This window comes from Mytilus californianus, unplaced genomic scaffold, assembly GCF_021869535.1.
Source record: "Mytilus californianus isolate M0D057914Y unplaced genomic scaffold, xbMytCali1.0.p SCAF_8, whole genome shotgun sequence".
NCBI lineage: Eukaryota > Metazoa > Mollusca > Bivalvia > Mytilida > Mytilidae > Mytilus > Mytilus californianus.
The window spans coordinates 59,290,490-59,303,410 of NW_026262734.1; the positions used below are offsets into that span (position 1 = coordinate 59,290,490).

The 12,921-nt window shown below is 29.9% G+C and overlaps 2 protein-coding genes across 3 annotated transcripts in view; one reads left to right on the forward strand and one right to left on the reverse strand.

Annotated features, from left to right (window-relative positions):
* The window catches only part of LOC127711258 (uncharacterized), a 270,314-nt gene that overhangs the window by 71,025 nt on the left and 186,368 nt on the right, over positions 1-12,921 (forward strand). The window lies entirely within an intron of this gene.
* LOC127711265 (uncharacterized) lies at positions 954-5,614 on the reverse strand. The gene is made up of 3 exons (XM_052217266.1): positions 5,497-5,614; positions 1,737-1,913; positions 954-1,059 (listed from the first exon to the last, which is right to left on the reverse strand). Exons 1-2 carry the CDS (start codon positions 5,576-5,578, stop codon positions 1,768-1,770), a joined length of 228 nt encoding a protein of 75 aa, XP_052073226.1. The 5' UTR covers positions 5,579-5,614; the 3' UTR covers positions 954-1,059; positions 1,737-1,767.

The following is a 12,921-nucleotide window of genomic DNA, read 5'->3' on the forward strand; positions in this document are numbered from 1 at the left end:
CAGTTAAATTATCCTGTTGCCATGTTTGATGAAAAACACTTATTGTTCTTTTCTTTTTGGAAAAAACGGAATAGGAACATTCTTGAATGTTGGAATAGCAAACTGACACCATTGCTAAAATACGGATGTTTACCCTTAGTCTGCATCATATCATTTAATTAAGAAAAATGCAGTGTTTTTCCAACTCATAAGTGCCATTCATTTTGTTTTAGCAAATTTTATTCTTAGGTAGATTACTAAATATTTCCTGGTGCTTGTAATGTTTATACCTCCTTTTAGCACTCATTGACAATACAGCTATCAGGATATAACAGTTAGCACTATAGGGAGGTGTTCCTACAAGGGGAGTAAGGGATCAAGTATAACATAATTAAGAGTTTAACTTCATGACATAGAAAATGAGACAGTTTTTATAATGTATTTTACCACTTGTCTTTATAATAATTCAACCTCTACCTACATTATTCCTCCTAGAACAGAACTAATATATTTAGGAGATAACTGTATTGTATCTTAAGCTTCGACCCCCTAAGTTTTAGGAAATATTATAGAGCCATTATGCGCGTATGTCGTACAACAGTATGGGTTTTCACAAAGGCAGATGTAAGTTAAGTAATGTGTCGGATTTAAAAATGATTTGTGAAGTCGTAACTTTTTATCTTAATCAGTTTTTAACCACATGACGTAAACGAATACTGCAAATTTATATAAATATCTTTAAGTACTGTTTTAGTCTTGTGGGCTTGATTTTTTGTTGTTGATGTTTTAGTAAAACTATTTATAGCGTGTTTCATTAGTATTATTTGACTAGTACATATAATTGTTTATTTTTTTATGATGTGGTTCTCACGTTTTTTATTTTGGCATCTGTTGTTCTAGACTGGTAAAATAGGGGATTCTGTATCAAAACTCTTCCCTGGATAGCAAGCAAAACAAAACTTGACGATAATGTTTGCTTATATTTTATTCTTTGTCACTTGAGAACAGTTTGAGAATACACTAAAAATAAAGAAAACAAACGCACTTTCATCTTCTCTGTCCTTTGCCCTCATATTTAATCTAAAATGTAAAATATGTTTTACTGTTAATATACGTATACATTTTGAATGGTCATTAAGAAAATTAGAGGAAATACAATAAGCCAAAATGATGCAATTTCCAATGCTAGTGTACATACATACAGTTTTCCTCAATAGACGGGTAGTTTTACAATTTATTAATCTCTAAATCGTCCTAAGTCAAATCAAAATATTATAAAGGAGATAATTCATGAATCAGCACATATTGGCCATATTAGACAACACTTTTTTATAACTTATTTATCGTTGTGTATCGAGTGCCACGTTCCTTTTAGTACAAAAGAGGGATAAAAGATACCAGAAGGACATTTAAACTCATAAATCGAAACGCCATGGCAAAAAAATGCAATACAGTCAGTAGTTTTGGTAAATCATAACATTATTTTCAAATAAACCAGATGAACAAAATTAACAGAACATGAAATAACAAAACAGTAAGATTAAGTGCAACACCTTTAACATATTTAAGTATGGACAATCTTCAGTGATTTGTAATAATTTAAAAAAAAAATTTCCATTTGATGTTTCTGCTTTTAATTTTGAACTCTCAAAACGTTTTCAAAAAAGAAACAGGGCAAGTTGTTATTGTCTATGACATGGGCATTCATTCGGTGTAGGCAGTACTGTGTAATGTATAACAATATCTTAATATCTTACCAATTAATTTTAAAATTGGTGATTGCAAGTTTTATCTACATGTCCGAATACCTTTTCTGCATTCTTTACCACAGCCAATTGAACAGCAAAGATATCCTCGACCACAGCTACGAGGTTGGCATGAAATACCACAGTGACTTAATCCATACGGCACAGGTGGACATTTCAGTCTGCATGCTTTTAAATTAAAAAAAATATGTATACGCCATAATCATGATAATACAAAATAAGTGAATGATAAATAAAACAGACATGATTTATATAACTCAAAAGCAGTCGTTCGTATCTGACAATATTTTTGTTCATGCACTTGTTAAATGAAAAGGAAATAAATGTGTGTTCACATGTTTAAATAATTGAAAGTAACAAACAGAACTTTGCGCGTTCAAAGAGTTTTTCTGGTTTTGATTTCATCAGAAACACAGAAATCCAAAAACTTGAAAGCCATGAATACATAGAAAAATTAGTAGCTGTATGCTCAAACGTAACATAAAAAGAATACTGTAGCAGCCGTTTTGATCTATGTCAGCATTGTCTGAGAGAGTTGTAAGCTTGATTTTAAAATATTTTATTAATTTAGCAACGGGATATAATGACTAAGAATCGTTGGGATTAAATAAAAGTAATTGGTGTAGGCGCGCACTCATTGTGGATGACCGAACGCCGTATTTCAGTTATTCATAACTTTGTCTTGTTGTCTCAACTACTTTTTTTCTACATATGATTTTATTCTCATGTCTTTATAAAAATGATATGTTGGGGCTTCGTCAACGAAACAGCAACGTAACAACAAAACAATCTCCTAACAAAGCATACATTTAGAGTCAAAATACGATAGGTAAGCTTTAAATTTGATTGTGTAACGTATGTTTGTATTTTATTTCAATATATTGAGAATAAATAAGTTCTCATTTACAACATTATAGGCGACCAAAGTATAACGGTGATTAAAATTTTATCAATCAATCGAAAACGATACAAATCACATAATATCCAAAAGGAGCAAGACTTGTTGCGTCAAAAACTAAATTTGTTCTGAAACGGTACTGAGTTATACATTACGAAGTAATTTTCTATCTTTCGGTTAATTTTTCGACTTTTTTCCGTGGTAAATTCTATACTGATCAGACAATTATTGCAGTCAATTGAATCTGTCCAGTTTATATTCAGACTGTTCAATAGTTGTTATTTACCTGTTATCGTCGACAACATGAAAGGCACTGAACTTACCGCACTGAATACATGTGTGTAGGTCTGAAAATGTATTGAAAGACTGAAGATATCTCAATGATTTATTGTTTAAACCTTTCATGCGATGTTAAGATCAAAATTACCATTTTCAGCCTAAGCACATCAACTTATGATGGTAAGTTTACTTTGCTATGAATGCACCACCAACCGTTCGATTCACACCTAGGAAAAGTTTCACCTAGTCTGGTATTGATATATCTAAGTCACTTGTGAAATGTGACACGTACACCTAGTTCATAACGGTGACCGTAAAAATTCGATTGTGTCAATTTTAGTCGCTCTTTCTCATCACTCGGTTAGTGTAATGTTTGCGTGAGGAGCACACATTACTCATAACGTAATGGTATTTGATTGATTTTGAACTATATTGTAAAAGTTTTCAGTATGCACAAGCACTATTGGAACTAACCGAAAATTATGAAATTATTTCTGAGCGTTATTAGGTCTTTCTGTGAAGTTACTAGTTTCAAAGAAAGCTAAAAAAAAAAACTAAAAATGTTCCATTGTTTTCGGTTTTTATCTGATTCAAAACTTAGATTGAGTTTTATATGTTTCGTCTGGATTAAAAAAAAATTCAATTAAAGATTTTCGTTGCTGAAATTATCGGTAAAAGAAATTTTTACTAATTAAATCTTTAAAAGACAATAAATCTTATTAGTTGAAAAACATTTTTAAGTCGTGTGCATGATGTTTTTTTTTACAATTTTGTGGCTTTTAAAAGAAAAATAAAAATACATCTCATGTCATTAATAATTAGAAAATATAGAGAAATGAAGGCAGTACTAGGCAATTTTTTTAACGCATACAAAGGAAAAAATATGGTATGGTTTTAAAGTAATAAAGAATAGTTGAAATCGAACAATCTAACTTTGTTACAAAAAATGTATTATTATGTAGTAGAGAATTGATAAGAAGTAGTGGATTCGTAAACGATAATCAACGAGCGACTTTAGTCGCAAGTTGATTATCGTTTCCGAATCCACTACTTCTTATCAATTCTCTAGCTTAACCCATTTCTAGTAAAACGACTGTCTGTTTTACGTTTTGACAATGAATCAACGATATTTCATAAAAATAGTTTCGTATTTTGTCTTTTTTATTCTATAATAGCTGGAAATGATTATATCCACACGGTTCGCATCTATATTTGGACATTTGACAAGTTAACATAAGTTTAAGATAACTTAAATGGGGTGTTAGCTCCCCTTTTTAACACCAGATTTTATTTTTGTATAAACATATTTCATTTAATGTTTAATCATTACAAATTATTTAAATTGAATAGATTTTGGTATATTTAATTTATTCAAAAAGACATATATTAATATACAGAATTTATTTATCTTGTTTTGAAAAGTTAAAAAAATTTAATTACCAAAATTTAGAACCTTCAAAATTTATATATATAATATTTAGCAACTTGATTTGGTATGTTGAAGACTGAACACCGTTAAGCCGTTCTTAGTCAAATAAATATTATTAGCGTTGATGCCATACATCTGCCATTTCTTAATGCTCAAATTCGTGTTGCTTTCCTAAAGTATTAAAATTATGTGCTTACGATTTAAAATGAACTTATGTTTAAACTGTTTCCGTTTCATTTAGTTAAGATTATTTTAACGTTATTACATTTGGCATATATCGTACACCGGTCAATACACTTGTTTTATCTGTGGTACGCATTCTGAATCCCCATCAAAATTGCTCTTGCTACGGATGTACAATGAATAATTATGCTAATTTTATAAACTTACCAACAAGCTGTTCATAGCCGTGATCGTCTAGTCGTTGGTAACGAATGTCATAACGGTGATATTAACAGTGCAAAGTTCGAACCTTGTATCCGGAATGAAATTTTTTCATTGTATTTTTTTCTGGACCAAAATATTGTTTGAATCCTAGAACATGTAGAAGTATTATATATTTCATTTTCATACAATGGCGATGATTTTGTTTCTGTTTTTACTGTCAAAGAAGTAGTTTTAACCCATTTCTTAAAAAAAAAAATAACACCCAAAATAAAACAAATTCAATAAACATGAACACACCAAGATATATTTATTTCACTAGATTACAAAAGCGAATTATCAATGAGACAGAAATACAGTTAAATGACATGTATTGACAAGTAAGCGCTTTAAGAGTACTATTCATATATTGATTGATGTCAGCCATCGTGGTCTAGTGATATCATGCATAGACTGAAGACTCTATTGATTATGAAGAAAATACGCGCGGGTTCGAATCCTACACATGCCACTCGTTTTTACAAGAGGATAAAAGATTGTAAGTTAAAGGTTTAAAGTTATAATAGAAGTTCTATTAAGTTAATACTGTGGTCAGTGGATTCTTAAAAAACAATCTACGGTAAGAACAATAGACTGACGTCAGAGAAATGGGTTAATTAATCATAGCAAACATTATGATATAAATATATATGAAAAGCAAACTTTCTTGTAAGGTAATTGTCTGTTTGAAAAATAGTTTAGAACAGAAAATATGTACTTACCAATTCGTAAGCCAGATACTTCAGTATTGACGAGGAATATCAGAAAAATACTGAAAAGAATCTTACAAGTAAACCTGAACATTCTTTTATAGTTATGTTAACAAAAATACCAATATTCTTATCTAATCGTTTATATATATATAACTTTAAAAACTAAATCCTATGAAATAGGGAAATTACTAGATAACATGTTTTCGCAGAAAATCCGCTTAACCTGCTAATATTCATTTATTTTATTTTTTTAATGAAATAAAAGATTTATAGGGCGTATGTCTAACCTACTGGCACCACCTGGAACACATCAATTACGTTTCTCGTTTTAATCCCCGATTAGAATATACTTTCCATTCGGAGCACGTACTTATCATATTGCATTCTGTTTTGCACTACCAATATTATATAATAATAACATTCAAACAGCTTAAAGATTTTCGGTCATTAAGCAGTATTTAACGTTATTGTGTACTTTGTAAGGAAGTTGAAACTAGCGACATCACTTTTAAATGTTTTCTCTATTTACGTTGGTATCAAATGTATAATGCTTTTTTAATGGGCAATAAAACATAAAAATGCATTTACAATTGACGGTTGGACAATATTCAAACTAGATGATCTCTTGTTCAGAAGGGAAACAAACATTTAGCCAAACTCGGACGTCTCACTGTGTATTGGAAATAAATTAGTTTCTAAGACATTAGTTAAGTAATGTCTCTATTGTATTTTATATAGTTAACATTTCCATCTACCGTATTTTGTTATGAATAGTGTGGTAAGATTTCTAACTCATGGGTGAAACTCTGGCCCCAGAAACTGGATACCAGTATTAAACAGCATATGAGTTCTGCCCGTTTTTAAGTTAGGATTAGTGTTGCTCACGTAAACGAAAAAAACTACAAATCATGGTAGAAAACACTTAGTGAAACGAATGTATATCTACAAAAATCGTTTCATATCTCTAATATTTAAATCTCGTGACGTCGGATGCTGCAACTTGATATCAATATTCAACACGATTGGATATTTTGTATCATACAAGGAAGGCAACCGTACAGAAAAAAGTTAAGGTACCAAAGCAATTTCATTTAGTCATTCCTGTGCATAAGAACAAAAATCGTTTGAGCTCCCTAAATTTGACGAAATACCGATGGAGATTAAATACTATAAACAAATATTATCAAATGAATAGAATACATTTCACGGACTTACTTTGATTGCTATAATGACACATTCCTGATTACAGTTTATTTTCAAGCGGTTTTATTAACATTTGGTAAAATGTGTATTTCCCCCGACTTTTTTTTCAAGAGGTTAGGTCAAACATATACTAGTCAACAAAAGAAACGATACACAAGTTTGAACTAAAATTTATCATAAAATATAATAAATAGGAAACTCTTTTAAATTATCCAATGAAAAACATTCATTTACAAAGCAAATGCATATGATTAAAAGAATATGACCAAATTAGAAAGTTACAAAATATCGAGTTATTGAACACAGGGGTCAAATTTATTTTGCGGAAAATGATGACAAAAGTCGGCACTTAATTTCAAAGATGATAGGTAAGTGTTCAAATATCATCAAATGCATTGAAAATTTTAAGCAGACCATGTTAAAGTTTAAAAGTTTAAAGTTCTAACAACGATTTTTGAATTTTTGTGTGAAAATTTTTTTCGCGTTTTTGCCTTAAATCAATGGTTTTGATGAGAAAATAACACTCTGTAAAAATTATACCAATAGGGCAATTATTTACCTCGGTACAGTGTATCCAATACGATGATATATGGAAAATACTTTGTATCGTTTCTTTTGTTGACTAGTATAGTTTAGGTTATTTGATTGCTGACTTTCTTTTCAAATCTGTCACTTTAGTGTATACTTGCGTTGTAATTAATGAATCTTGCTCAGTATGATTTCGTTTTATTATCCCAATACTTAAAGGAATGACAGAAAAGTCAACATGACAATGAAAGTATGAGTTAGAGGCACCAATCTTAGTATGAAATCATCACATGCATCAGTTTATTCCAAACGTAAATGGATGAAAGACATTGCTCACATATCATACCATAAAATAAGACTTTTGGAGATTTATTTAGTTGATTTTACTATTCCGGTAAATCATGCAAATACGCCATTTTACAAAATATGATTTTAAATTAAAATGTGAATCAATCATAGAACGTCACGTAAAAATAAAAAACTGTGAGCCTTGTATCTTTATTGAGTGTTTACAACCCTTAGGTCAGACAAACGTACTTACAATATTAAAGTGGATTTTTAAAAATAATTGTGAAGTTGTAACTTATATTTAGTTGTTAACACATGACGCACATGAATACCGCACATTAATAAGCACTTTTTCGTCTGAAAGGCTTCTTTTTTGTTGTTGTGCGTCTTATTTGTTTGTGTTTTTACATAATATTTCATTACATGTTGTTGTTTATATTTTTATGGATAAGCCTTTCACGTTTTCTGGTTTGGCATATGTTGTTTTATTCGGGTAAAATACATGATTAAAACATGTAAAACGTATTCCTGGCTAGCCAACCAAACTTGAAGATGATATTAGCACATATTTTATTCATTGTTATTGGAGAAAAGGATAAGAATACACTTAAATGAAAGCAAACAAAGGCACTTTCATCTTGTCTGTCCTTTGTTCTCAGTTTTAACCTAAAATATGACATATATTGTACTGTTTATTATTATACATTATAAATGAAACACATGGTGATGTTTTCAACTATGAGGTTTTATAGTAAGCAAGGGAGAACTTGTAATCTTTTTATTACGCCATTATTTATCTTCATTTAATGACACCTTATTTTTAAATGACACCAGGTAAATGATAAACCTGACAGTTTACAACAAACTATCATTATACATATATATTTATGTTTAAATTTTAACAAATCAAAAACATAATCCATCACTACTTTTATTGTTAATGACCGTACGATGTACATTGGTTATTTACGTTGCTGTCTCAATGTAATCCCCGATATAACTTTATTTATATTTCTTTGTTATTATTTAATTTTTTATTACTTTGAACAATACAGTTCATCAGTATAGTATGCATAAATATAAAATTTACAAGTTGTATAGCGTTACAAAACACATAAATAATAAACGTCAGAAATATTAGTAACATATTAAACAGTTTGTTAATTTCAGACTACATATTTTTTATATAAATATGTCTTAAATGTCGTTCCTGCACTCAAATGCATAGAGTAAGTACTTTCCAAAATTACAAAGATCCTTAGTGTTTTAAACAGAAGGTAATTATTAAAATCATGTAATGGGCTATGTCAACTGAATACAAACGTATCAAGGACCTCACATAATCGAATAATAAGAAATTTTTTTGGGCTTAAGGTTATTTCTTATTTCGGAGAGGGTTCTAGTTTCGACGAAAGCACAAATAAATAAGACGTATTCTATCAGCACTTCTCTTGTTTTCGGTTAATACATATTACATCTTAATAAAACTTCGACTGAGCTTAGTATGTATCATTTAGAAACAAATCATTTGAAGAATTCAATGCCACTGTTATAGATGCGAGAGGTTAAGCTAGCTACAAAAACAGGTTTAATTCACCAAATATTACATAAGAAAGTGCCTGCACCAAGTCAGAATCATGACAGTTTGATTTCCTTGCATTCTGTTGATGTGTTTGGGCTTTTGATTTTGGCATTTTTAACGGACTTTCCGTTTTAAATTTTCTTTGGAGTTCGGTATTTTGTTATCTTAATTTCTAAACATGTTCGTTGCTGAAATTAACGGGAAACTGCTTTTAATGAATGACATCATCTTTAACAGATACCAGTAGATGAAAAATTTCATTATTAATATATAGGTGGTATGCTTGATTTTTTTAAATTACAATTGAAATGGAGGCAGTCCTCGGCAATTATCTGAATGCATTGACAGGAAAAAATATGGTATGGTTGTTAAAGTATTAAGAAAATATTGAATACAGGACAATCAAACTTTGATAAAAAAAAATCTTATGTGCACAAAATTATCTTAATATATATAAAAAGTAAAATTTCCTTGAGGTAAATTGTCTGTATTAAGAATAATTTGGAAAAGAAATAACGATATACTTACCAAATCGGATACCAGATACTTCAGTATTGAAGATATCAGAAAAATACTCGATAGCATCTTACAAAAAAGACATTCTGCTTTTGTTATGGTACTTGTACAACAAATGTAACAAACATAACAAGTTTCCTTTACGCTTGTTTTATATAATATACACAACTAAATCAGTCAAAACAGAAAAATTCCATAGAAAATATGTTTCCGGAAAATCCGGATTTGGTTAACCTGCTTGTATGACATTCATGTATCTTATTTTTTTCATGTACGTATAGATTAATCGGCTGTTGTCAACACTATGGAACAAACCAATAAAACAAGTTTTATTTGTTTTTCTTGTGTTTCCCCGAAGAAGAAAAAGACTTTACATTTAACACGTATGGTGAAGAAACTCTCCCTTTTTATTCATACAGTTCAATAGAACTTCCATCTTTTTCATTTTGTGGTTAAAAAAAATTCAAGAAAAGGTCAAAGGTCTAGGTCAAAACTGATCATTGACATTTTGTCTAAAATATGTTCTAATTGTCATTACTAGACACTCCATGTAAATTACTAACTGTTTTCGAGTTATATATTCATTTGAAACGTGTTATTCTAATATAATTAAGTAAATCAAATCCAAAGTTGTTTTGGAGAACGATGCGGCCAATTTCATTAGAAAACGCGGCGGAAAGGGAAGAAAAATAATAAAAAACCATAGTAAGAACTTAGGAAACACAACATGTCTCAAGACTTATTTACGCTATCATCAATTTAATCAAAAGAGATTTAATTCATTACCGAAAAATATAAAAAAAAAAACAACACACTATAAATGTAACGCATCAAAGCGCTTTTCTGGATTTACCTTCTGCAGGAACGTTCAAAACCAAGTATCTAAATTTCAAAGCAAAGGATTATAAGAACGGAACAGTTGAAGGCTTTTATGACTAAAACAAAACTGCCCAATTTATACTTACCATAAATTCTACGCATGCAACATTCTATGTAAACCATCTGGAGCACATAATTATGTGAATTGAATATATTGCACTACCAATATTTCATGATGAAAATATCTTATCTGCTTAAATATCTTCGTTCATTGAGTAGTATATGTATTCAACAGTGCAATTTACTTTTTTAATGACGTTTGAACTCATTGTGTTGTTTTTTTTTTTTTTTTTTTTTTTATTTTGTATTTACAATGTATCGAACGATTTTTCCTTTTGAAATCGGCGATAATAGAATTTCACCAGCCTTGTAGTTAACACTTCTGAAATGAATTATCATTGAAATGGGCATAACAAGTATTTTCTGTTTACAAAACTTTGAAATTTTTTTGGAAAACCATAAGGAATTTTGGGTCCTCAATATTTTTCCACTTTGTTTACTATGTTGGCCTATTTTAACGTTTTCGATTCCAACTATACGGATGAGTCTTTCTGTAGATGAAACGTGCGTGTGGTGTACACAATTGAATTCCTTGTATCTGTAATGAGTTAATTGTGAAAACCAAATATTCTAACATGCCCTATCACATCCATTACTTATACATGTTATAATGATCGTCTTGTTCTTGATGAGTAATCGATAAATTTGGAAAATTGGTATTTTTAAATGATGTATGCTCTAATGAGTAGCAAGTATAAAGTTTTACTTTCCGTTTGTACGCTTGTTAGGATTATTGAATATAGGTCAACAATCCAAAAACCATTAAAAAATGTTGTTATTTGTAATTTTAAAAGTTTCTATTTATCAATATTATCATTTAAGACAGTTCTGTTATAACATTATCTTACCTCATGCATAGGTAATTGTAGATTGATGTCTAATCCGAATTGTATTCTAGTTCACAAGACTCAAACGAACATACATTATTCGTACAATAAAACTCAAAACATGTATAAGAAATGAGCTCTCCATGTAAGAGTAGCATACTTTATCACCCAATGTTTAATATGACTCAAAACAGTTTTGTTTTTCTTTCCAAGCACACTACGACTATTCTCAATCGTTACTAAAGTATATATCAAACAATCATACAGATAAGACTCGATCACAGCCATCCATTAAAACAAACAAATTTTACACTATTCTACAAACCTACTTAACACAGACAATGCTGTAGTAAGGATTACTTTCAGTATGCTACTCAGTATTACAGGTATTCTAAAACAGTTGTAGTATAAGAAAGAATAATCATGAATTTGCCCTCTTAGATTAGACATTGGGTTATTTTTAGACATGGTACATGTATTTCTAATCTGCTATGGTATTTGCTAGCAAATACCCCGGCACATGGAATTCCTGAATGACAAATTCACCGGCAGAGAAAATTAAATCTGAATACATAGAAAATTGATGAAAATAGAATTTCTCTTACTCAATCAAAATACAGCAAAATACAGCATTATTACATAAGGTGGAATCATCTTAAAACACACTAAATGTTGATACATTATACTGTTTCCCTGCAATTTTGTCTTATTATGACCGTTTGTAGTATGATATAATGTTAGATAAGTAGACAATTTTGTTTAGTTGAAATGGCAGCAGGAGAAGTATATTAAGAACTTTTCTTCTGAAATACAATAATGCTACTTATCACTCGAAAAACAAAAAATCAAAGCAATTATTGAAAAGTATTCAGATTTCTTAACAATCGAAAATATTTGCCCTGACTAGGAACTAAATGTTTTGAACTAACTTCTATGGCAAATATTGAAAAAAGTATATATTTTCAATAACAGATGAAAACCATTCTATGCTCCATTACAAAGATCACAACGAATTTTTAAACATGTTAAAGGTGTTGAAAACTCAAAACATTTATTGTGTTGTTAACAAATGCAAAGAATTTGGTTTTTTTTTTTGTTTTTTGTTTATTTGTTTTTTGTTTTTGTTTTTGTTTTTGGTTACTTTGGATTCTTTAAATGAACTAAATATGTACTCTAAAATCCTGCGATTTGTTAATTTGTTGCTTTGACCTTTAGGTGGTGCAAAAATAAATGTCGTATTTGTAAATATTTAAATTACGCATTAAAAGAGTGATTATTCTTAAATTTATCTCATGATTGGAAAATTTATTGACCTATGGTAATAGGAAAATGAATAATGAACCCCCAGGTAATTTTATTAAAGTGTTCGACGTGTAATAAACAAGTACACTTGTCGTTACACCACTGTTGCAGGTTTAGGAGGTTGCAGCCAACGAACTTGTTAAACCCCGCTACATTCTGTGTGTGCCTATCCCAAGTCAGAAACCTGTTGTTCGGGGGTTGTCATTTGTTGCTGTGTTTTAATTTGTAAAATGTCAAAAATAGGGAAAC

Excerpts from the sequence above, each read along its gene's own strand:
- LOC127711265 (XM_052217266.1), bottom strand. The coding sequence starts at position 5,578 with ATGTTCAGGTTTACTTGTAAGATTCTTTTCAGTATTTTTCTGATATTC. Across the intron at positions 1,914-5,496 it reads AGTATCTGGCTTACGAATTG|CATGCAGACTGAAATGTCCA; the intron begins GTAAGTACATAT and ends TTAATTTAAAAG.